The sequence below is a fragment of the Rousettus aegyptiacus genome, unplaced genomic scaffold (genome assembly GCF_014176215.1).
Source record: "Rousettus aegyptiacus isolate mRouAeg1 unplaced genomic scaffold, mRouAeg1.p scaffold_m13_p_3, whole genome shotgun sequence".
Lineage (NCBI taxonomy): Eukaryota > Metazoa > Chordata > Mammalia > Chiroptera > Pteropodidae > Rousettus > Rousettus aegyptiacus.
In genome coordinates this window covers 166,098,057-166,125,666 of record NW_023416306.1, presented here as the reverse complement: position 1 = coordinate 166,125,666, position 27,610 = coordinate 166,098,057, and the positions used below count along the sequence as shown (strand labels likewise).

At 35.7% G+C, this 27,610-nt stretch overlaps 1 protein-coding gene and 1 pseudogene across 18 annotated transcripts in view; one reads left to right on the top strand and one right to left on the bottom strand.

Annotated features, from left to right (window-relative positions):
• Positions 1 to 27,610, bottom strand: part of UNC79 (unc-79 homolog, NALCN channel complex subunit) — a 217,591-nt gene that overhangs the window by 147,330 nt on the left and 42,651 nt on the right. For 16 of the 18 annotated variants that reach the window (XM_016145493.2, XM_016145484.2, XM_036238688.1 and 13 more), the window contains 4 exons: positions 26,740 to 26,910; positions 18,757 to 18,849; positions 13,861 to 13,916; positions 13,046 to 13,175 (listed from right to left, as the gene is read on the bottom strand). The exons of the other annotated variants lie outside the window; for them this stretch is intronic. In XM_016145493.2, coding sequence (XP_016000979.2) covers positions 13,046 to 13,175; positions 13,861 to 13,916; positions 18,757 to 18,849; positions 26,740 to 26,910 — 450 coding nt within the window. The remainder of the gene's footprint in view (positions 1 to 13,045; positions 13,176 to 13,860; positions 13,917 to 18,756; positions 18,850 to 26,739; positions 26,911 to 27,610) is intronic. 18 annotated transcript variants of the gene reach the window in all.
• LOC118601399 lies at positions 9,637 to 9,755 on the top strand (annotated as a pseudogene).

The window sequence follows — 27,610 nt, the reverse complement described above, 5'->3', positions numbered from 1 at the left end:
TCCGAGAATTAAGAACAAAAGGGATTCCTATAACAGACAAAATTACACTGGTCTAAGGTATGTCTTCTATAACTCAACATATCAGAAAAAAATGAAACAATATTTAATTATTTTTCACAATGAAGCAGAGTTTTCTTTCATGTGTGAAGATATAAACAGCCCTTTATGTATGTATGTATGTATGTATGTATGTATGTATGTATGTATGTATATGTGTGTGTATATATGTATACACACATACATACACACATACACACAAATACATTCCACTGTAAAAATATTACAGAAAAAAAAGTCTGGGTTCCATTTCCCCACTAATGACAGAACAATTCATTCGAGCCAATTCTACTACTAAGAACAATTACAAAACTAGATAAAATATTTTTTTAAAAAACAGAATTTTATGAAGAATTAAAGGGTCATGATCAAAAAGAGGAAGGAATCATTGAAAAGTGAACCTGGTATTTGAAGCCATTCTTCCTCCTTTGCCCATTTCTCTACCTGCCAATTCCACAGGATGAGCATAGTTCAACAGACATTTTGAAGTAAGAGAACAAATTTAGGGACCACCAAGAAATAGGAGACCTAAAAATCTCCTTCAGCTGTAGGCAGAGGTTCAAAAAGGCTACACCCAGAAGTAAAAGGGGACCAGAAATAGATCGACCCTAACAGGAACTGAAGACTGGCCTCAAATCATCTCAATAATGGAACACGGTTCTTTTTTGTTGTTGTTGCTGCTGCTGTTGTTGCATTAAGGTGACTTAGATTGCTAATGTCCACAGCCTCTTGCCAGAAGCAAAAGCAAATTCTCTCTGAAAAAAATATAACATATTCTTAAACCTCAAATTAGCTCTATAGTTTTTCTATCTAATGTCTTACACACAATTTAAAAGCACACACAAGAAAATAAAAAAAAAATGGCAATAGAATCAGAATCTCCAGAGATCCAGAATATTGAGTTATCAGAAACAAACTTCAAAATGACTATGCTAAATACATTCTATAAAGTAAAAGACAAGTTAAAGAATATCAATGAGTTGGAATTTTGTAAGTACAAAATAAAAATTCTAGAATTTAAAAATATAATTAACAAGCTGATACAAAAATATATATGGAAATGCAAAAGACCTAAAATAGCCAAGATGATGGAAGAAGAACAAAGTTGGAGACTTGAACTATCTCATTTTGAAACTATAAAGCCAAAGTATTTAAGACAGTTTGTATTGGTATACAGTTCAATAAGACTAAATGGAGTCCAGAAATATACCCAAATATATATATATGATGAAGGGACCAATACAATTTAAAGGGAAAACAATAATCTTTTCAACAAAAGGTGCTAGAACAATCCATAAAGAAATAAATGAACCATATCCACCATACACAAAGATTAAATTTAAATGCATCATAGACCTAAATATGCAAGCTAAGTTATGAAGCTTCTGAAAGAAAACAATGGAAACTATCTTCATGACCTTGGAGAAGGCAAAGATTTCTTAGAACACGAAAGTCACTAACCATAAATGAGAAAATGAGAAATTTTAGTTTATCAAAATTAAAAACTCATGTTCCTCAAAAACACTAAAAAGTAATCCAACTGCAAGAAAATATTTGCAATATATAAATCTGACAGATGACTCATGTCTCACCACATAAAAAAACAACTTCATAACAATAATAATAATAAAAAACCTAATTTATGATTATGCAAAAGACTTTATCAAGTACTTCATAAAATAAAATATCGACATGACCAATAAGCATATAAAAAGATCTTCAATATCAGTCATCAAGGAAGTACAAATTAAAACCACAATGAGATACACACCCACCAGAATGGCTAAAATTCAAAACACTGTCAGTTGCAAATATTTGCAAGAATTTATAGCAACTGAAACTCTCATACATTGTTGGATGAAATTTAAAATGGCATACACTTTATAGAGCTGTTTAGAATTTTCTTACAAGCTCTATGACCCAGCTATTCCACTCCAAGGTATATACCAAGAGAAATGATTACATATGCCCACAAAAACTTGAAACAACTCAAAGGTACATCAATAGCAGAGCTGAAAACAAACTGTGGTATGTTCATGCCATAGAATACTTACTTAGCAATTAAAAAAAAAAAAGAACTACTAATATCCTCAAAAACACAGATTAATGTCAATAAAATTGTGTCGAATGAACAAAGTAAGACATGAAAGAATACATATTGTTTGATCGCCATTTATACAAACCCGTGAATTATAGGAATACAATAGTCCCCCCATATATCTGCAGGGCATATGTACCAAGGCTCCCAGTGGATGCCTGAAACCTGGGATAGTACCAAACCCTATATATACTATGGTTTTTCCTATACATATATAACTACGATAAAGATTAATTTATAAATTAGGCACAGTTAAAAAATTAATAATAATAACTAATAATAAAATTAAATAATTATAAAAATATGCTATAATAAAAGTTAGGTGAATGTGGCATAATGAAGTAAAATAAGGGTTACTTGAACATAAGCACTGCGAGCGCAACAGTGGATGTGATAACTCGGGCTGCTACTAAGTGACTAATGTGCAGGTAACATATATAGTGTGGCGATGTTAAACAAAGGGATGGTTCACGTCCTGGGCAAGATGGAGAGAGACAGTACAAGATTTCACCATGCTACCCAGAATGGTGTGCAACTTAGAACTTATGAATTATTCATTTCTGGAATTTTCCATTTAACATTTTCAGACCATGGTTGACTGAGGGTAAGTGAAGCCACAGAAAGTGAAACTGTGGACAAGGGGGGATTACTGTTTATGAATTATATAGAAACAAGAGTAGTGACTGTCTCAGGGTGGGAGGAAGGACATTAATTGGAAAGGGGTATGCCATTAGTTTCTGGAGTGACAGAAACATTCTATTGTCTTTTTCTGGGTGACAATTAAATGAACGTTATACATCTCCCAAAACTGATCCAGCCATATAGCTAATTTTTATGCATCTTACTTTATATAAAATATGCCTTAATAAACTACTATTATCACTAACAAAAGAAAGATAATGCCTGACAATTCTCCAAAACTAACAAGAGACGTGAAGCCAAAAAAGTCCTACGAACCTCCCAAAAGACAAAATAATATCATAACTAGATATATCATAGTGAAGCTGCTGAAATTTTTTTTAAATAAAGAAAACTCACTCTCAACAATGGATAAATCATCCAGGCAGAGAGTAACTAAGGAAACAGAGGATTTGAACAAAACTGTAGACTAAATGGACCTAACAGACATATACAGGACATTCTATCCAACAACCACAAAATACGCATTCTTTACAAGTGTGTACATGCAACATTTTCTAAGATAGATCATACATTAGGCCACAGCACAAGTCTTGGCAAACTCAAGAAGACTGAAATCATATCAAGTATTTTCTCTGACCACAACAGTATGAAACTAAAAACAGTAACAAGAAGAAAACTGGAAAATTCACAAACACATGAAAGGTAAAACTCTCCTAAATGATGGATCAAAGAAAAAATGAAAGGGGAAATCAAAGTTTCTTGAGACAAACAAAAATGGAAACACAATATACCAGAACTTCCAAGATTTAGCGAAAGCAGTCTTAAGAGGGAAGTTCATAGTAATAAATGATTACGTTAAGAAGCAAGAAAAATTCCAAGTAAACAACCTCACTCTATGCCTCAAGAAACTAGAAAAAGAGTAAGCCAAGCCAAAAGTTGGCAGAAGAAAGGAAATAATAAGATTTAAGCAAAAGTAAATGAAATAAAGAACAGAAAAATAAAAGACTAACCAAACTAATGGTTCATTAAAAAGGATAAACAAAATTGACAAACTTAGCTAGACCAACCAAGAAAAAATGAGAGCGGTCCCAAATCAACAAATTTATAAATGAAAAAGGAGACATTACAATTGATACCCCAGAAATAACAAGGCTTATAAGAACAACTATGAACAACTATGTGCCAGTGAACTAGAAAACCTAGAATGGAAAAATTTTTAGAAACATAGAATTTAACCAACACTGAATCAGGAAGAAATAGAAAATCTGAATAGACCAACTAGTGAGGAGATTGAATCAATAATCAAAAACTTCCAATGATGAAAAGCCCAAGACTAGATGACTTTACCAGTGAATTTTAATAAACATTTAAAGAAGAATCAACACCAATCTTCTCAAACTCTTCCAAAACATTGAAGAGGAGGGAACACTCCTAAACTTATTTACTAGGCCAGCATTATCCTGACATCAAAACCAGAAAAAGACACTACTAGAAAACTACAGGCCAATACTCCTGATGAGTGCAGATGCAAAGATTCTCAATAAGATACTAACAAACTGAATTCAGCAGTACATTAAATGGATCATTCACATGATCCAGTGAGATTTATCCTTGAGATGCAAGATCGTTCGATGTATGCAAATCAATGGGATGCAACACATTAATAGAATGAAAGAAAAGAATCATGTATGATCATCTCAATAGATACAAAAAAAAGCATTTGACAAAAATTCAACATTCTTCATGATAAAAACTCTTAACAAATTAAGCATAGATGGAACATATCTCAGCATAATAAAAAATAAATGAATGCCATGTATGACAAGGCCACAGCTAACCTCTTACTCAATGGCGAAAGGTTGAGAGCTTTTCCTCTGAGATAAGGAACAAGACAAGGGTACCCACCTTCACCACTCCTATTCAACACAATATGGAAGTCCTAGCTAGAACAACCAAGCAAGAAAAAGAAATAAAAGGTATCAGAATTGGAAAGAAAGAAGTAAAATTGTCTCTATTTGTAGATAATATAGTTTTATATATAGAACATCCAAAGACTCAACCAAAAGAATTGTTAGATCTAATTAATAAATTCAGTAAAGCTGCAGGATACAAAATTGACATGCAAAAATAAGTAGTGTTTCTATACACTAAGAATTAATTTTCTGAAAAAGAAATTAATCCCATTTACAATAGCATCAAAAACAATAAAATACTTAGGAATAAATTTAACCAAGAATATGAAAGATCACAGCTCTGAAAATTGCACAACATTGATGAAAGAAATGGAAGAACACACAAATAAATGGAGGGGTAGTCCATGTTCATTGATTGGAAGAATTAATACAATTAAATGTTAATGTTACCAAAAGCTATCTATAGATTCGACACAATCCTTATCAAGGTTCGAATGGCATTTTTTATAGAGTAGAAAAAAAACTACTAAAATTTATATGGAACCACAAAAGACTCCAAATAGCCAAAGAAATCCTGAGAAAGAAAAACAAAACAAGAGGTATCATATTCCCTGATTTCAAGCTATTTTATAAAGTTATATAATCAAAACAGTATGTTACTGACATAAAAACATAAATAGACCCATGAAACAGAATTGAGAGCCTAGAAATGAACCCAAGCATGTACAGTCAGCCAATATTTGAGTAGAGAGTCAACAACACTCAGTTAAGAAAACATGGTCTCTTCAGTAAATGGTGCTAGGATAATAAGATATTCACATGTAAAAGAACGAAACTGGACCCCTATCTTATACCATGCACAAAAAGTAACTCAAAATGAATTAAACACATAAATGTAAGACCTGAAACCATGAAACTCCTAGAAGAAAACATAGGAATAAATCTCTCGGACATGGGTCTCAGTAATGATCTTTTGGATATGACATTTACAGTACAAGCACAAAATAGCATTTAATCAAAATCAATAAGCGGGACTACATCGAACCAAACCTAGAAGTTAATACACTGAAAAAATATCTTTAAAAAATTAAGGTGAAACATAGACATTTTCAGACAAACACTGAGAACATTTATCCCAAGTGGAAAAATATAAAAGGAACTGTGAAAGGGTATTACTAAAGAAAAAATTTAAATCACAGATGGGAGCTTAGAGATATAAAAAGGAAAGAGCAAGGAAAAAAATCTAATGGATATTGACTGCAAAGAACAATAATAACAATGTTTTGTGGAATTACGAAAAATAAAAGCATAGCATGGAAGTCAGGAAGGGATAAAAGAAGTTAAACTCTTCTATCATTTTACAGAAAAAGGTAAAATTACTATTTTATACTATGCACTGATAAGAACATATGGTATAATCCCTAGGCTAATGACCAAAAGAATACAGAAGACTGACTAACTCCTAAGACAAAGATGAAATATTTAAAAATACTCAGAGAGAGAGAGAGAGAGAGAGAAAGAGAGAGAGAAGATACACAAAAAAAGGCAGGAGAAACAGAAAGCAAATAGAAAAAATGGATCAAACATACCAGTAATTAAATTACATGCATATGGACTAAATGCTCCAATTAAAAGATAAATATCATGGAAATCGAGTTTTAAAAAGAGAATGATCTGCTGCTTACAAGACACATGGGAAATATAAGAATATTAAAAAGTTAAAAATAAAAGGGTAGAGAAAGTTATGCTATGCACGTATGAAAGCTGGTATAGATAGTATAAGACAAAGTATATTTTAACAAAAAAAGAGCATTGCTAGAGATAAAGACATGCATTTCATAATGGTAAAAGTTTCAACTCACCAGAAAAATACTGCATTTGTATGTACCTAATATTGTAGCCTCCAAATATACACAGCAAGTATTGACAGATCTACAGGGAGGAATACACAAATCTACAATCATAGTAGGACATCTTAACATTTTACTCTCGGTAACTGATAAAGGAAATCGATAAAAATGCAGTAAGGATATAGAAGATCTGAACTATACGGTTAACAAATTTTATTTAACTGACATATATAGGACACAGTATTGAAGAATTGTGAAATTCCAGTTTTCTCTGTATGCAGAAACATTTACAAAAATGACCATAGGCTCAGCTCTCAAGAAAGTGTAAAAGTGTCAAAGGAATGAAATAATACAAGGTAAGTTGTCTGACCACAGAGGAATCCAGCTGCAAGTCAATATAAAACCTCACTAGAAAAATCTCCATATGTTTAGAAATTAATCATCACCCTTCTAAATGACCTATAGGTCAAAAACAAAACTATGAAGGAACTTAGAACTCCACATAGCACAGGAGGCTTTAGCCAGTGCAATAAGACAAGAGACATTATAGGTATAAAGATCGAAAAGGAGACATTAGACTGTTATTATTAAACAATAACATAATTGTGCAAATGAAAAAAATCTTTTGAAACAAAACTACGAATAAATGATTAGAATTAAAAAGTAATTTAGTAAGGTTGCTAGATACAAGATCAATATGCTAGAATTAATTTCATGTCTACATACAAACAACAAGGAGTTAAAAAGTATAATTTTAAAAAGATGTATCACTGACAATAAAATCAAAAAAGTACCTAAGGACACACTACATGAGAGAGAGCCAAGACATCTACACAGAAAACTATAAAACAGCACTGAGGGAAACTAAAGAAAGCCTAAATAATTGGAGAGATATGCTATGTGCGTGAACTGAAAGGTTCAATATTATAAAGATGTCATTTCACCAAAATGATCTATACGGTCAAGGACTTCACAATCAAAGTCCTAGTAGTTGAGGTGTGTTTACGTGTGTTTAACCTGACAAACTCTTTAATTTAGGAAGCAGCTGGGAATAACTATAAAGGAGGAAGAAGAAAAGGAGGAGGAGAGGGAGGAAAACAGGAAGAAGAGAGCGCAGGGGAGTAGAGGAAGAGAGCAAGAATTACGACAAGGTGGAAAGGCTTGCGCCAAAGGATATAAAATTTTATCAAGCTACATCAATTCAGACAGCGAGGTCTTGGGGAGAGAAAAAATACACCAGAGACAGAACCATTCTTAAATAGATACTTGATTTATGACCAAAAAAATGTACTGCAGAGCAGTAAGGAAAAGATAGTGTTTTCAATAAATGATGTTGAGTAAATTGGCTACCCATAAGAGGAAAAGACAGACCCTTCCTTACTTCACACCATACAGAAAAAGTCATTCCAGATATTTCCTAAAATGCAGAATATAGATGAAAAGAACTTTTATACCCTCCTGGCAGGAGTACAAAGTAGTACAATGCTTTTGGAAAACTGTTTGCCGTTATCCATTATAACCGGATATACGCACACCCTCTAATCCAGCAGTTCTACCCCGAGCATATATCTAACAGAAATATGTGCACATGGGCACCAGAAGATATGTAGCAGGATGTTCATAGGATATAGCATTACTCGTAATGGCCAAACTATGGGAACAACCCAAATATCCATTAATAGTAAAATGGATACATAAACTGTGGTACATTCATTTGCTAGAATATATACAGCGATAAAAATGAATGATGCACAGTTATGCTCAACCCATAAACAAGTCACACTCTCTCACACACACACATACACACACACACACACACATACACATACAAATAAAGAAGGTATGATTCCATTTATATAAAATTCGAAAATAGGCAAAACTAATCTCCAACGCTGGAAGTCAGGTTCGTGGTCACCTTTGGGATAGCAGCAGGAGGTAATCATGGCGTAAGCATGGTGGGAAGTGCTCCACAAAAACTTGTAATGTGTGTTTTTCCACATGTGTATAATGCACCAGTAAAAAAGGTTTACAACTTTTTAAAAATTTCGTGGAGATAAAATCAAAATAATAAAAAGATAAATAAGAACTCAATGATGGGGAAGTTAGGACATAAAATGTCTGGTAGAGCTTCTTGCACCTGTATACAACTACGAATTCAACTCTACTAATTTGGTGGCCCAGACCAAAGTTTAACCTTGTAGTTACCCTTGTGTAACTATCTTTAGTTAGACAGTTTCTGTCTAAGTTTGCAACAGTCTCTGCCTTGGAAATGTATATAGTTCCACATCCGTATATAGTTCCACATCCGTCAGCCCACAGTTCGGATGAAAACTACAAAATAACTGGTGCTGATATTTGCTAACAAAGGCTAAATTATTCAGTCGTTAGGACCCTGTAATGAGAAAAGTGCTAAACAATTTCTTTCTTCTCCTCAGAAGAGCTTTATAGAACAACATAACGGTGATTTTCATTGCCAAGAAACCTGTAATCTTTGCATTTTTAAGACTCATTTAATGACCAAAATAATTGTAGTTTTTGGTGTTGATAAATACTAATAAACCCAAAAGAGGCAAACACTCGATTACCAAATCTCCACTATTTGATCTTCTATGTATAAACTGTAAATATTCCTGTTACTGTGCCTAAAAAGAATAAATAATGTATATACATATATACGTATAGTGAAAATTAAGGTGAATTATTAACAATTATTAAGTCTAGGTGGCTATATGTATGTTCATAGTGTTTTTCTTTAAACTTTTCTGTATTTGAAAACAATCATAATAAAAGTTTGGGGGGAGATCTTGTATAATTCCATACAGTATGACCTCAACTTTATTTTAAAATATACATCATAAAAAAATTTTTAATTTAAAAATTACATAAAATATGCATCATAAAAACTGCAGGGAAATATACCAAAATGTTAACAATGGCCATTGCTGGGTAGTATTTTTTTTCCTTCCTACATAGTTCTATAATTTTTCTAGAAGCAAATTTTCCTTTTATAAAACAAATAAAATTTACTTTTTAAAAAGGAAGTAAATCAAAAATAAATAAATTTTTTAAATAATGGGTCTACAGCCATGCTACCCTGAACAAGCCTGATCCTGTCTGATCTTGGAAGCTAAGCAGGGTCGAGCCTGGTTAGTACTTGGATGGGAGACCACCTAGGAAGACCAGGTGCTGTAGGAGTAAAAAATTTAAAAATAAGGGATTGTAAGCTGACAAGGTCCTTGCAGGTCAACCAAGGGTTACCTTGCCTACATGAATGAATGAATGAATGAATGAATGAATGAATGAAAATATAAAGAAAAAATTTTTAAAAATGGAGGACAGGTTCATCCTTAAAATAAATAAAGAGAGAGTGAGAGCAAGAGAGCGAGAGAGCGAGAGAAGGAAGGAAGGAAGGGAAGGAGGGAAGAAGAAAGGAAGGAAGGGAGGGAGGAAAATCACTGGGAAAACATACGACAGTTGCTGATCCCTAAGAAACCATTTCAAAGTTACAGAATTTTCACCATAAAATTCTGTCTCCATATAATTTTTATTATCAACAGTACTCAGGGTTGTAGTGCCACCTAAATAAATACTTTAGTGCATATTTCACCACAGCCAGTGTTGTAGAAAATTCCTAATGCTCTAGATAAAATTGTATTAAAGAACTGAAGCAACAGAAGAGATGTTATATTGTGAGAACAGAAAAATGTGGGTTTTCAATAAAGATAATCTAGATTCAAATTCAAGCAGCACTCCTTTATTATTTCTTTGAATTTAAAGGTGTTACTTAAACTGTGTCTCATTCCTCATCTGTAACACTGAAATAAGAACTGACCTTTTAAGGCGTTTGTGAGAAGCAGTTGAGAAAATGTCTGTAAAACCCAGTGTGGTACTTGGTCCATAAATTGTGTTCAATTAGGAGAAGACTAAAATATTAAATGAGATAATAAGCAGCTAGAACAATGTCTGACACGCAGCCAGTGCTGGATAAAAAGTGATACGTGGACGGGAATGGCTAACTTTTTCCATGATCTCATTTCCTACATAGAATGCCATGGCTCACTGGAATGGAAGTTCCAAGAAAGCTCAGAGAGTGCCTGGCAAGCAGCAGACACATGACATGCTGTTGAAAAAATGGACGTGTGTGGAAGTGTGATTATAAGGACGGACTGAAGAATGAATACAGAGACATCTTGTTCAAACAGGCTGAGAGAAGAAGAAAGAGCCTCCCTGATCTTAGCTGGCACAGGCTGAACTATTCTGGGAAGACAGATTTGGCTGGCCCTTCCACGAGTGTGGTCACAGAGGGAAACGGAAGAGGCTGTCAGTTTCCCAGGGTTCCTGGATGCTCCATACAGGCAAATCTTATCGTGTGGCTTCTCCACTGAAAACTTGTCCATGGTTTCCCTTTGCCATTAGGATGAAATCCAAGCTACTTCACAGGCCCTGCCAGGCTTCCTGCCTACCCGCTGGCCACTGTCTGCCTGTCCCTCCTCTGTCTGGCTGCAAACGACTTTTTCCAGTTCCTGAATGTGATCGTGCTATCTTTGGTCTCCCAGTCTGAACTCTTGCAGTTCTTTCTGCTTCAAACTCACATTCGGCCACTCAAGGTCCACTCCCTTTATGACGTCTGATGCGCATATCTCTTTCAGGTATCGGCTGACATGCCACTCACTGAAGAATCTTCCTTGACAATGCAACTCTCCCCCAAACTTGCCCACCATCGGGGTGAGGTCAGGAGCCCCTCCCATGTGTCCCACAGCTCTCTGTATGATTGACACTTGGACATCCTGGGTTTACGCTGCACGGGTCCGCTTGTACACAGATTTTTTTTTTTAATGAATACTGTAAATATATTTTCCTTATGATTTTCTTAATATTTTCTTTTTTCTAATTGCCTTTATTGTAAGAATATAGTATATAACACATATAACATACAAAATATGTGTTAATTGGCTATTTAATCTATAAGGCTCCAGTCAATAGTAGGTTATTAGCAGTTAAGTTTTAGGGGAGTCAAAAGTTACTCACGAATTTTTAACTGCAGGGGAGGAAAGGCCAGCAACCCTAACCCCAGTGTGGTTCAGGGTCAACTGTATTTGACCTGAGCACTTAGCACACTGTAAGACAGTTTCCTGGTCTTCCCCCCACAAATGGAAGGTACACACCAAGAAATAGCGAATTAGTCTATTTTTTTTTTATCACATTATGCCCATAAATATTTGTTGAATAAATGAACCAATTTCCAGTGTCTGGCATATGAGTTACTCTTCAAATATTTATGAAATAAATTTTATTTTATACTGGTTACTCGTTCACATATCATGTAAATGCTTATTTCAAGGATCTATCGAGAAGGGATTGGTGTCAAATATTTAAGTCATGTCACCTTTCATTTTATTAATGCTTCTGACTTTTTTGCTTTTACATCAAATTATTCGCTTAGCAACACTTCAGCATTATCTACTATCAATGATGCAAAACACTAGTGATACCAATTTCCATTTTTCAAAAATTCTTCTCTACCTTCATTGTTTTTATTCACATTATTGTTACCACTAAGATCAATATTATTTGTTCTAAGTTTAGAATAAGCCCACCAAAAGCCATCGAAGCCTCAAAAATGAGTATTAATAAGTCTAACACTTGGCTTTAATCAGGACCATAAATCAGACACCGTAATTAAGTTAAATTCCTTCTGAACCATTTAAAATCACCTAAGGAAAAACGAGTGATGCCAGGAAAGAAGAAAGTTCTAGAATATCAGTATACAATCTCACAGTACTTTGAATAAAAGCTAACTTTGGCAAAATAGTCACTGCTTCCAATTTCAGAAAACTACATATATGATTAAGTGGGGAGAGAGGGTAGTCAGGGCACCAGAAACTTCATCAGCCATAGGTCGCTTCTTTGATCTTTGATTTTATAATATGGAAGCATAAACCGCAACACAGAACGTGGGGTTGGGTTAGGTTTCTGGTAAATATACACCTTCACATTTAAATTCGATGTTTACTTCTCAGTTATTAATTATACCAATATTTAGCAACTGTTGACTCTGTCCAACGAGGCTATCGGGGTCATTTATTTACTTATTTATTTATAGTGAATAAACTGATGATGCTGAACGTGCTCCAAGTCTTCTTACCAGGGCAGATTTAGCCATTTGAGGTTTTGCCACATGGTGAGCAAATCTGCAGCATTACTCACCGCTCACACCTTTGCAGTGATTATTTTCAGAGCAGCTAGGACCGCAGGCCGGGCATATAGCAAATGAGACTGAGACGTTACGTGATTTGCTATAGTGTCAGAAATATTTTTGATTTAACTTATTTATTTTATACCGCCCAGTTTCAGAAAGGATTTGCGACAATGTCAAAAAAGCACTTAAATGTAATCCAGCAAGATGAAATAATATGTAAGTAGGTGAGGCAAATGTGGCGCAGGAGAAATAAAGATGGGGCACCACGGGGCTGTTCTCTTCTTACCTGTGTACTGCAAGCCCCTGTATTCACTTATTGCCCCAGGAGGTTTTAAATTGGGCCAGTAATGGAACAGCATTTGCACAGCTGGAGGTTTCACTTGTGAAGGCCCGTAGGCTATCACATACAAAAGATCCTAAAGGAAACAGGAGGAATATTTTGACTTAGCGTGGTCAAATAAAAATAAAGCTAACTCATTCAATATCACCAAAGCAGTGAAAATTTCAGCAGAGGAGATGAGGTGGTTAATTCCCCTGGCATCTCATCATCCAGGTGTGCTTCTCAGATTCAATCATTGTACGATATTATTTATTATTTACTTATTGGTCCTGTAAATAAGCCCCCCAGATAGCATTCAAAAGGACACAATTCTTTTAACAAATTCTTCTCTATTCAGAATAATGTTAAAACTGTATTTTAGAATAGCATAAGCCAGTTTGTCAAACACTGCATTTAAAAAAAATATTTTCCTGAAGAACACTTCTTAACAATTCACATCTCCTATTTGAAAGAAGACAAGTTCTCAAGCAACATTTCAACTTAAATGAAATTGTCACACTAATACACTAATACACTAATGCTAAATTCCAAGAATAAGAGACATCCAATTACATTTTCTGTCAAGCCACTGTGTTCCTCAAGATCGTTTCTGTTCTAAATAATAAGTAATTAACCACTAAGAAAAGAATTATAGGTTCTGCCACATCGAAATAATGACATCAATAAATTTGACCGAAAAATACTTTTAACATGAAAACAATTTTTACTATACAGTATAAATTAAGTTTGTTGCTATGAGTTAAATGTAGGTCAAAACTTACTTTCCAGACTTCTTGTTTATATTTCATGAGGCATTCCAATAATTGACAATGATACACTGTAAGGAAGAAAATGTAATTTGAACGTGAAATGTAAAAACCAGATAAAACATCCTTTGAGATACAATAAACTATATTAGTATGACTTTTCACTCTAATCATTATATTAGAAATTACTTATTTCCGTATATTTATACTTTTCAAAAACATATAAGCTCTTGACTTTATCAAGCTTTATTCCAAGATCCTTGAGAAGAATATTTCATTCATCTTAGCAATAAAGGAAACATCAAGAAAAATTCCTAATAATCATATCTTTACAACATAAACTGATATCAATGTAACCAAAAAACATATAGGGGAAAAAAAACAGCCTAATAGGATCATAATAATGAATACTGAGCATTCGTTATACCAAGTATTGTGTTAAGGGCTTTATGTATATTATCTCACAACCACCATGCTGCAGTTAGGAAAAGGAGAGACTCAGTGTCCTATCTTGCCCAAGTTTGGACAGATAGCAAGTGACAGACTGATGGATTAGAATGGGAGTCTTGTCATTTGATCACCAATTCCACCTGCTGAGAAATTCTGAAAAGCTACACAACAGCAAACTTCTTTGATTGCCTCTGTTTACATAGGCAAGAATGATACTTTCACCCTAGACAGCTGTATTATACCTTCCTTACTCTGTCTTCCAACCCTATCGGGGCACTGAAGCAGGTCTTGCTTTAATCGCCAACGACCCTGTCATTCGATTCAATGAACATTTTTCAGTCTGCCTTTTACTTGACCTTCAGCAGCACTCAGTACTGCTGACCAATATCTTCTCTTTAAAACCCTCTTCCTTGACTTCAGGACTGACTCTCTCCCTATTACCTGTGCCAGACACTGTTGTGGCAACTCAAGTGCTATGAACAACCCTTTCTACTTTATCCATTTCCCAACACGGTTTGCAGCTAGGGACAGCCATGTGACTCATTTCTGGCCAGTGAGACCTAAGGGAGAATCTGCTTGAAAGCTTGTGAGACATTTTTTTGCTCTCTGATAAAAGAAAAGAGGCACTCCAGGAGACCCTGCTTAATTACCCTGACTGTTCCTGTTACCTGTCTGTGGATGTGGTTGTGTAAGAACACAACGACCTCCACTGTGGTGGCCATCTTGCAAACATGAGGAGAAGTTCAAGAGAAACACAAAGATGATGCCATCTCAGCCCCCTGACACCAGGGAGCTATGTCCAAGGCTTCCTTCCTGTAGTTTAAACCCTCTGTTAGTCAGCTAAACACATCCCAACAGATATAATCTGTCTCTTTGGCAAGCTTAGTATCCCGCTGGGCCATTATCTGCTGGAGTCCCTGAAGGCCTGGTCACAGACCCACTCCACTTTCCAGTTTATGCTCTCTCGTAAGCAGTGTCACACTCATACGCAACATCAGTTACCATCTGTATGCAATTTAATGAATGTCACTGGACCTTGACATAGAGGCTTAAAGTTCTTTACTGCAAACACAGGGCTCTATTCTGAGTTCTAGACTCATAATATAACTACTTAATTATCATTGCCTTTTTTTTTTTTTTTTTTTTTTTAGGCAAAGCAACTCTTGGTTGACCTCACAGATTGCAAGGACCTTGTCAGCTTACAATCCCTTATTTATTTTTTTTTAATTTTTTATGCCTACAGAAGACACCTCTTCCTAGGTGGTCTCCCATCCAAGTACAGCCAGGCCCGACCCCAGTTAGCTTCTGAGATCAGATGCGATAGGGCATGTTCAGGGTAGCATGGCCGTAGATTCATTGCCTATTTTTCTTAAGCAAGCTGATTTATTTGCATTTTTGTGTTTGGAACACGTAGAATTATTACTAAGGTTATGTGTGGAGGTTTTTTTCCAGTTTTATTGAGATATGATTGACACATAACAGTTTATTAGTCCGAAGCATGCCATCTCCTCTTAAATATCTGGAACACACCTTGAACACAACATGTCCCAAACAGATCTCATGAGCTTCCCTCAGAGACCTGGTCTTCTTCCCATGTCTCCTTTCTCAGTGGCTAGAACCTCCATGCATCCAGTTATGAGACTAAAAACCCACCATATCCAATATGTCACGAAGTCCTATCAATTTTACTTTCCAAGTAGCTCTCAGATGTATCCACTTTTCTCAGGCTCAATTGCCCCTGCCTTTTACATGCCTAGACAAATGCAATGGCCTCCTCATGGGTCAATCTACATCACCTCTGGCTCTTTTTTAAACCATTCTCAACTGCAACCAGGATGACACACATATAACCACTGAAAGTCTTTCTGCGCTTTCCCATTAGATTCGGGATAAACACAGGACTCCCAAAGCGGGCCCACAACATCCAGCCTGGTCTGGCCCACAGAAGGCTACCACTTCATCTCACACGAGGCAGTTACTACTCCGAGCTCCGACCACACTGATCTTTGAGTCCCACCTGCTCGCCAGGCTCCCTTCTGACACATAAGATGCCTCTGCCTGAGTCCCCCGCCCCTTGTTGGCCTTGTTAATCCTACTCTCCCTTCAGTCCTCAGACCACAGATTACTTCCCCAGAGAAGCCCTCCCTGACCTCTTCAATAAAATAAAAATCTCCTTTTACAGAGTCTTGGAGCACTTGTCACAGTTGAAACTTTACATCTACTTTTACAATTATTTGATTCATATCTTCTCCCGACCACCGTATGATAAGCTTCACGAAGTGAGGGCAGGGATCGGTTTCGTTTTGCTAACCATGGTGTCCTCAAGTGCTTGGCACACAGTAGATATGCAGTGACTATTAAATATATAAATGGCCTTCTAGAATGGGAATTTTGTCCTCAGGCCATCAGTGAGTAGTCAAGTACAGTTGTTCCAGGCTACTTTCTCTTACACAGCATCTGCTCTTCCCCTTGTGTCTGCTATACAAACCTGGTTCAGAGCAGTTCACTGACTGCCCCACAAACCTGGAGAGTCCCTTTGTTTAAACTGATTTCCCTCCCAGGACACTCCACTTACCCCACACTTTAAGATCCATACTTTGCTCTAGTGGCACAAAGCCTTTCCTGATCATTTCAATTCACAGAGGTATCTCCTTCTGATGAATTAACACCATAATATTTATTTTGTACTTTTCACTTACTTCTTTACATTGTAAATTGATGATTTATGTGAATATGCCTGATATTCCCAATTAGACATAAGCTCCATAGCAAGCACCATATCTTACATTTCTGATGGTTTTCCCAATGCCTAGCACAGAACCATGTACATAGGAATCATTCAACAAATGCTTGTTAGTTGAACAAGGTCTGTACTCTATCCTTCATACACAGACTAAAGGACCAAGCTGCCTCGTGCTGTCTCCCCCAATAAAAATTCAAGCTACTTGGTCCCAGAGCGCCTCCTGGAGGGTATCACCTCACCTCTTAACAGTTTCCCACATCACAAGACTAGTTTTGGGTCCCAAATATAATTTTTACTATAGAATTTTTGGCTATAAACATTTCCCCCATGAATAGGTAAAGATACAGATTTAGAATTACAGAAGTAAGTCTGGTCACAGTGGTTTCTCTGTGAAACATTCGACTCCAAGAAGAAAAAGACCGTAGCCATCCCAGCGTTGACAATGTGCCCTTCACTGTTAAGTAAGCACTCTACATATGTTTAACTCGTTAAACCCTCACAACAACATTCTAAGACACAGCAGAGAGAATCATTCCCATTTTATAGGTGAGGAAACTTGATCTTAGGGATGTTAAAAAACTTGCTCAAGGTTACACTAACTGGCAATTTGCAAGTGAGTTCAGATGTGACTGCACATATATCTAACCTCAAATCGCATGATTTTACCCACCCTGCTTTACCGCCCCCCAACAGAGAAATTAAGACCAAAGCCTTCAATTAACTAGACTCCAAATGAAGGATTTTTTCCAGAACATAATATGTAATAAATATAAATGACACTTTGAGGCTGCTTTAAGCCAGAGTGAAATATCAGATATAACTTCTAACATATGTACATTTGAATTAATCTCATATAATAATAAGGGATTTCACATTTAAACGAAAAATTAAGATTTCAAACTGAAAAAAATTTTCTCATTCTGAGCAAAAGCTTATTATTTATTATGTAAGTAAGTAGAAGGTTGAAAACAGTGCCAATAAATTTGTTCGCTTTCCAAATAAGCATCAAATAAAAACAAAATCTGCGTCATATCATAGCATGTGACTCTAACAGTCAGCCCCTTTTTAGATCAGTTTCCCAAAGTTCAACTGCAATTCTACTGATGAACAGAAACCAAGCAGAGTAAATCAAATGAAACCTGTTCAACGTCACCAGGAACCAAGGAAATATAAATCAAAACACTGAGATATTATTTTTCATCTGTCCAACTCTATATAAATTTTATGATAATATTCAATGACAGGTTAAGCGTACTTTCATATATAGTAAGACTACTGGCATTTTTTCATCCTTTACCCCACTAATCTCTCTTTTATGAATTTATGTAAGGAAATAATCAGAAACAAAGTTATAGATTAGTGTTAAAGGATATTTGTGTGGCATTAGAGAAGCAATTCACAAAATATTAACAGTGGTTATCTTTAACAATTAGGATTGCAGAAGATTTTGACATTTCTAATTTAACCATTCCTATATACTTATATCCGATAGATTTCCAGTCAACGTTCTAAAATTGTGCCCTCAATCACTCTGAAAATATCACTAGCCTGCAAGACTGCTGCTAATACCGAGGGAAATTTATTTCAACTCGAAAGTCTGTTTTCTAACCCATTTCCAAGAGAAGTTCTTCTCACATCAGATTTTCTAGCCTACCTGTGTGACGTCTTATTTCATTACTGGTTCTGGAATCAGCCACGCCACCCACATTTCCACTCACCTGGGTTGGATGTGTACTGCATTGCAATCATTAGCATGGATGATGCAGAGAGATTGACGTGGGCAGGCACTCCTTCTCTCCTTGAGGAACCCACTGAAATTGAAATATTTTTAATTAGACACAATTAATCTATATACATACTTGCTACTTTGCATAGAGCATGAGAGCTGAGAAGAAATATTGTTTTTAAAAAGGTCCCAACCAAATCAATGGACATTTTCCACAAATTAAAGTTTGTCCAAGCCCACAAATGCTACGGTTGTCATCATCAGTAGCCAGCATTTGGTGACAATCTACAAGGAGCAGAACAGTGCCAGAATATGATGTCATGATTTTAGCAGAGCTGTACATAGGTGTGGCCTCTGCTCTCAAGATGTTTACACCTGGGTGGAAAAGAAAGGAAAAAAAAAATCCTCCAAGCACCCAAGCATAAAGGCATGTTGAAGGTTATCCCAGTAAGAAAATTAAAATACAATGTTTTTGAACCCAATATGAATAAATTAACTTTTAGATGCAGATGAGAATAGTCTACTTATAATGGATACCTTAGTAATTTAGTTACACATACAAATTTTAAATGATGTATTATAAAAATTTAAAAATTAATTCCAATTTAATTTAAAAATTATTTCCAATACTCACAAATCGTTAAACAATCGTTATGCAAACCATCACACCTAATTTCATCATTAGTATCATTACCATGAGAACTTTTTCTATTTTCCAGAGCTTATCATCTTTAGATCCACCTGAGTTGTTTTAAATAATGCACTTTTTGAATCTGTAAATGACACTGTTGCTGAACTTTTTATCCTGTGCCACAAGTATTCGATCACAAAGCAAATAATTGATTTCTTCAAAATTCATCTTACAGCTATATAATACTGGCCTCCAGGTGACAACCACTTAAGACATCTTTTTAGGACATCTTTAAGTGGCTTATTTATGATGATATCCAACTCTATATTAAATTTCTTTCTCTCTTTTAATAGAATGTATCAGGTAAAGCCAAAAAGCATTCAAAACTAGCACTGACGGAAGTCATTCAGGGTAATATGTTGTCTCCAAAAAGCACTTTATTATTCTAAACACAATAATTGAGAGAGGACCCACAATAGAAGAAACTTCACCAAATTTCTTTTCTCAGAGATAATTGCAGAAGTAGGAGAAACCTCTCTCTATATATATGGGTTTGTGTGGCAAATTGTCAAGTAAGCATGAACAGAACAGTGTACAGTAAGTATAACACCCTCAAAAAGTCTACTCTTGATTTCCTACACATAATGGACAAGATCGTTAACATGGCAACAACAACAACAAAAGCAGATAACCCTAAAATCTGCTTTATTTTATTCTATATTAAAATTCCCATGTGGAAATAATATCTCACCTACATCCTAGAGAATAAGGCAACTTACAATAAAACACATGTATAAAAGAACAATTAAAACACACAAAGAAATTGTTATATAATAAAGTAGAAAAGATAAAAAAAATTTAACATGATTCTTTTTTTCATGAAGGACTTTGAGCATCACATAGATTGTGGCCTTTACAATAGCTTTACAGAAATAAACAAAAAAGTAAAATGGATTTATAATTAAGTTTCATTTACTTGCATTTGCTTTCATCCATCACTTGCAGCTGGGCTGCTGCTAACCCACCAAGCAGGTGATATTCAGGTAGATAAATCTGTTTGGCTAAACAATATAAATAAGTAATAATAATTACACAAAGATGTGGAGAGCAGTGCATTGCTCTTAATCGAGTATGATTGAGGAAAAAGAACTTTTAGATGAATCTAAATGTGCTCTCAGACCTGAGCCAAGAAGCTTGTTCAAATTCAGCTTTTGGGAGCCCACGTCTAGTGAGCCTAACTCCGGAAATAGGAAAAGTCCATACTTAATAAGCATATCAAGTGATTCTGATGCAACTAGGCCTTAGACCTCCATTTGAAAAGCACTACTAGAGAAATAAGAAACACTACAGGAAACACTGAGTAAGGCATCCAGGTATGAGAGGAATAATTGCATGTCCCTTATGCCCTTCGTTTAAGGAAGAAAAAAGAACTGTAGTCTCCAATATACTCACGGAAAAATAATTGTGTGTGTGTGTGTGTGTGTGTGTGTGTGTGTGTGTGTGTGCATGTGTTATATTCTTTTTGGGACAAGTGTTTTCACCTTTATTTAAATTTATCTCAAACTTTTTAATAAGAAGCGTTTCTGAAAAATGAAAACTACTGTTAAGGGAGGCTGAGAATCACCGTGCCTGGAGGCCATTAAAAATGGGAGAGATGCCCAAGTGTCTCAGATGATTTAGGTGAAGTCTATTTGGAGAACAGCCCAAATGGTTCAGTGACCTTTGGATGTCCCTTCTAGCCCTACGAATTCATGCTCTCCCTCCAGTATGGTCAGCCACAAAGCCAAAAGCACTCCCTTGGCTCCAGCCCTAGGAAATTGGCTCCAATACTTATGTAAACAGACAGTGCCTTGCAATTTCTTAGCCTTCTAACTGACTGAATAAAATCACCACAATTCTAATTTAATAAACAAGCAGAGACACACATCATTTATTGAATCTTGTTAAAAAGCATGATGTAAACAGATGTGCAGCTTGTCCCCATGAGGATGTACAAAGCCAGAGCTACATACAATGGAAGGAAGAAGAAAATTAATCAAAAGAAGAAAATTTTATAATTAATATTGTGCTCAGGAGATACAATGAAAAGTCTTAAGACCTATTCCCTGGTCCTCCGACATCATCAGGAAAACCATACCACCACCCATCTACGAATAATAATTCCTTAATCTGTTCTTGCATTTTATAGTTCCTAATACACTCTCATGTACAGCTCTTAAATGATTCTCACAAAAAAATAAATAAATAAAACAAAGTATATGGAAAAAGCCATTTTATAAAAAAAAATCAAATTATTTACACGAGAACACCAACTTAATTATTAGGATTACGGCCCAAGTCACCTGACTTCATAGCGAATGCTCTAGTCACCTATTTATTCGAGGTGCATTTTTTTCACTACCTCCTATGTACCAGGCGGGCATTGTTCTGGGGCCTAGAGCACAGTCATAAACAAGACAGGCAAGTCCTTGTCCTGATGGAGCTTAAATGCTAGGTCTGTGCTATCCAATATGTTAGTCAGAGCCACATGTGGCTATTTAAATTTCAATGAATGTAAATTGAATTAAAATTAAATTTCAGTTCCTCAGTCCCACTAGATACATTTCAAGTGCTCAGCTGCTACATGTAGCCAGTGGCCACTGTATTGGATAACACAGATTCCCGTCGTCACAGAAAGTTCCATGCACAGCGCTGTTCTAAGGAAACAGGAAAACAAATACCTGAGAAGAAATATAAATCATGGCAAGGGAGTAAACAGAAAGGGCCTGCTTTAGCTAGAGGGTAAGGAAGGCCATCCCGAAGATGTGATACTTGACCTGAGACCTAAAGAGAGTGAGGAGGCAAATCACGTGACCATTTGGGCTTTTGAGACAGGAAAAAGCCAAGAGCAAAGGCGAACGCTTGGCGCCTTTATGAGACTATAGAAAGGCCAAGGCTCGTGACTCGTGTGCCACTACGTGCAGAGAGAACACAGGAGAGGTAGTGATGAAGTAGGAAGGGAGGCAGGGGCCAGATCGCAGAGGGCCTTGTGGGCCAGGGAAGGACACTGACTTTGATTTATAAGAGCGATGGCAAACATCCAAACGGTTTTTATGAAGGAAGTGACGTGACCCATTTACATGTTTGGAGGACAGCTTGACTTTTTGGTGGAGAACAAATGCTGGAGGGCTAAGTGGAGAAGCAAGGAGACCAGTTTGGAAACTACCGGGCTTGTTCAGAAAAGAAACAGTGGCAAGAAGTGGTCTGAACTGGAATATATTTAAATAAACCCCGCTACCCTTATGTTTTTTTTAAAGTGTAAAGGTAAGGGAGTCTTCTAGGGAGAAGAAACGCATTCTGGTGTCAGTTCTGCCGTGCAACGAAACCAATTCCAAACAGAGGTCATTGTGTTCTATGAGACAGAAGTTGAACATAAGATGCATACGCCATCAGAAGGACATGTCAGTTCAACATATTGGGAAGACTAAGACTCCAGGACCCTGAAGCCTATGCAGCTTTAAAATATTTGCAGACTGGTAAGTTAATGAAAATCATAGACACGGCATTGCCCATCAACACTGTGGAGGTTCGATGAGCTCAAAACCTGTTATAATAATTACTGTTTTATAAAATAAACTTTAGAGGGGGAAAAAAACACAAGCCCCAGAGGATGGCCTCTTATCTCAAACAATATTTAAGATGAGAATATTTCAGGACATGTGAATCTGAGCAGAATACTGGGATTAGTTGCGATGGGATTTGACATATCTGTCATTTGACTAGGTTGAATAGTGAAAGGCCATTCCTATACATTATCTCGGGGTCTTCACAAGAAGCGTGGGATGTAGACAGGGAGGTTAGGATTATTCACTATTTTATAGCTGAAGAAACTAAAGTTTGATGAGGTTAAGAGATTTGCCAGTAATCAGAGAACTATAATTCAGCTCTTCTGGATTCCTGTTCCAAAACATTTCCCCCGATTCAACAATAAAGCTCTTAAAGTATAGTAAGACCTACCTTATAAAAATAATCATTAGCCAATAAAGCAGATTTTATATATAAAAGATTATTTAAATATCAGCAGTATCTTGTGTTGAGTTTTGGCTGTCTTTTCTATGTATTTATTAGATTTTAGAAGATCACAGAAAGATAACGTACATCCTCTACAGTAGTAGAACAAAAAATGATCCAAGGCCAATGAGCTGAAACCAGATATTCAATTAAGTCAGACGATTGCTTTTAAGTTAATGCAAAGATCTGAATGAACCTTTATTTTTCCTGAGGGTGAGTTTGCGGGAAACTTAACCTAGAGAAGAAACTAGATGAGACTGCATAGTCCTGACTACCATCATACACTAGAAGGATCTTTCACCTATATAATTATTCAGCTTTATTATTATCTTTGAAATAACACAGCTTCTATCAGTTAATGTTCATTTAGAATCTGCTTTTTCTCTTCTCTGCCAAAGCATCGTCTTCCCAACATCCATATTTCAATTTGGTCCACAAATCACAGATTCTTAAATAAAAAAAGAGAGGTTTCCATGGTGAAATGCAAATGACTTTTTCAATTCTTAGTAACTCCTTTAATATATTTTTTATAAACAAAGGCTATTGCACGTACTTGGAATAAAAAGTATATCTTATTTATGGAAGGAATTCAAAAGAAAAGGTTATGTCAAAGGAAATTTTTATAATAAATGGCAGTATGTTCTGCAGCAGTTCAAAAGGAGTTTTTTTAAATAAAAGCACAGTACTTGGTTTATTGAGAAAAATGACATGAAAGACACAACTTATACACACGCTTGTTTGTCTCTTAAACCGCAAGATCAGTAATACCTCATTAGGTCCACTTCAGGGCTCAGAACTTCACCTTGTGGATCCTTAATGATATCATTTAACACCTGAAACACCGTCCATCTTTTACATTTTACTTGTGAACACCGTACCAAAGAGATAAAATCCTTTTGGTTTTAAAGACTTTATCAGGTATTCGGAAAATGCAACATCCTTCATCCTAACATCTCAGTCCCGAAATAAAAATATTTCGCAGGAAGTTAAACGCTCCTGTCTAGTTTCTGTCAGAATTTCTAGACACTAAAACAAATTCCAAAAAATAGAAACAACATGGATGCGAGCAAGAGACACATATTCTCACATCGATTCATTTTAACAAGATTAATCTGGAGCTGATCTCCTCTACCTCTGAGTCTGTGTCTTCGTATCTACCCTGTGAAGGAACAAGTACAAAAGAACACCTGAATCGTTTAATAGAATTCGGCTTTCTGGTTAATACTATGATTTATTTTTGAAGATTTAAAGATGACAAAGATAGGCTACTGCTGAACCACAGGAATGGTGAAGAGAAATGAATGTCACAACTAAGCGACTAAAATACCAGAACAACAAGATAAGGGAACCAGATCAACAACCAGATGACGGGAAGATGTGTGTCTCTTACATAAAATAAGATTGATGTCACTTCACCTAGATTATTAATGCCAGACAGAACCTTAGAGATGGGACATTTTTTTCCAAACCTCTCCTTTACAGCTGAAAAAAACAAAAAAAATGGAGTTCCAGAGACATAAGCAACTTGCTCATACCGTTAAATGAACACCAAGTCGCTCCACGAATAAACACTAAAATTCACACAAATATCATAAACCCAGTTTACTCTTCTGTTCTCCTCGGTTGCCAAAGTTCACATATTTAGATAAGTGAGGATTCCAATGGGACTACAAAGCATGTTTTGGAGTCTATGTGTCTAATTAAGTTGAAATTCATAAACAAGGGTGAGGAAACAAATTGCCTGGTATCGCAATGCTCGATTACTCTTAAGTATAACTTCAGAGACCCAGTATATTCAATGCCTCTCCCAAAATTATTACCTTATTCCTGAGAAGTAGGAACACAGTGAATTAAATTATTAAAAAGATACATCCTCACCTTCTATTCTTTAAAAAAAAATGTTATGCCTAAGTTTAACAGTTAACATATTTTTTTGATGACTATACAATTCTAAAACTATAACCATAAGCAAGCACTTGTCAATAAGGTTACACAGAACAAAAAAAGAGAACGATCAAATATTCTATTACTTGATAGGTATAATCAATCTGCTAATTTTTTTAATCATTATATAATTTAGACAGAAGTCAGACCCTTTGGTTAAAAGACATGAAAATTTCATTCCAAAGCTAAAATTAAACCTGATCATAAAATACATAAATGTGGCTCAAAGGTATATATGTTTACAGAGCAACAACTTTAATAATACCATAAGTACACATTAAAATGGTGAAAAATGATCACTAGGAACTGAAGGTGACCTATAAAGGTATGTTTATAGAACAAGAATTGAGAAGTAAACTAACACTTACTGAACACTGGGCTCTGTGCTAGCACCTTACCAGTTTCTGGGTTAATCATCTCAATTATCACAACGACCTCAGGAGGCAGAGATCATTATTATTCTCATTTTACAGGTAAGAAACAGAAAGGTTAGATAACTTGCCTAAAGTCACACAACACAGCCAGCTGGTAGCAAAGCTGTGATCTGACTCGAGATCCATTTGATTCCTAAATCCATAATCTTTTCAGATTATTCACTGAAATATAGATTAATTCATAATCCATTTCTTGAAAAAAATAATTTAGAAGGATTTTGATCATAAAAACCACAACCCAACATTTTTTTTTCCCTTGCTCTCATGTCTGGAAAGCCTGAAGAATTAAGTCTATAAATGTGAAATAAAATTCAAATCAGTTCCACGTTTATAACAGTATCTTGCACATGAGTCGCAAAGTGTTTTCATAAATTTTTCTCACTTTATCATCACAACACCCCTATGAGAGAAATCTGATGCCATAGCCTCATTCTGGAGATAAGGTTTCAACTCTGTGAGTTACCCAGCATCACAGGACAGATCACAGACAGAGCCGAGTCTAGAACCTACATGTCCTGACTCTATCTGTTGCTCTTCCCATCACACCCTTCTGCCTTCAGGTACAAAAGATAAGAATTTCTGTATTTGAGGCAACACTCTCTCCACCGTTCTAGACAAAAGTAGCAAAAGACACCATAATTGATATGTAGGAAATATAGACTGTACCTTGACATATTCTTTCTTCCTATTCCATAAGATCAAACTATGTGAATAAAACAATTCTAAGATATAATTGTCTTCCATGTCTTTGATTTTCACTGTAATAGTCATGCTGAAACAACTGAATTTAAGTCATGGCACATACATAGCAAGTGACTCCATTATAATCTGAAAATCGACAGCCTAAAACAGCAAAAGCAATTTGCATTTGTACAATACATAAAAATAATCTAGCATTAGGTAAGACTGAACTTACAGATAGCCATTGGTAGAAAAGATGTGCTAAGATATTCAATAATATCCTTGTGCAGAAATGGAGGGAAGGTAGCTAACGTTGATATCATCGTGTAGGGCAAAGTACTCAGAATATCATCATTGAGAAAGGGTAGCAAACATGTAGTTGTATAAAATATCGACTGTCCAAGATCTACAAAACAAAATCAAGTAGTCAGTCACTGAATATTTTGCCATTTAACAAAATAGGCTAATTTTACAGTGTGAGTTTTTATGAACAGGTTGAAACTATAAGCAACTATTGCGCCCTTCCTAGTAAGAGCTCTGAAACATACGGCTCGGCGTCGTGCATAATCAGACAGCATTTGCTCAATAAATGACTGATGAATGACTGCATTAGGAAATATAAATGTCGATTATACGAGCTCTTCCTCAACACTTTATCAATCTTCAGTAATACTTGGGATTCATATTACTCCTCGATTTCATATGTAAAAGCACTTTCATCATGATAATGAACTCTGAAATCCCTCCAGTATTCTTACCTCCATTGCAGTTCACACAAGATATCTGTGGCACAAGGATGTTAAATTATTTCCTGCTGGAAGTTTTTAAAAATTCAAGAGCAGGACTGGAAATAAAACCAGGCTATTTCTGCTCCATCAACCAAACCACAGTCTTCCTACATCTGGAGTCCTGGGCAATGAGGTGACTTGTATCTTTGAGCATAATGAAAGATTGAGCATGCACTCAAGAAAAGAAGTCATAAACTGACGCTGCATGAGCTTGTCCATTTAGTTATTAATTACCACGGGAGGACATGCCACTTACTAATACTCTTTCTATCAACATTTTAAAATGGGGATAGGAACAGTACCTACCTCACTTAATTG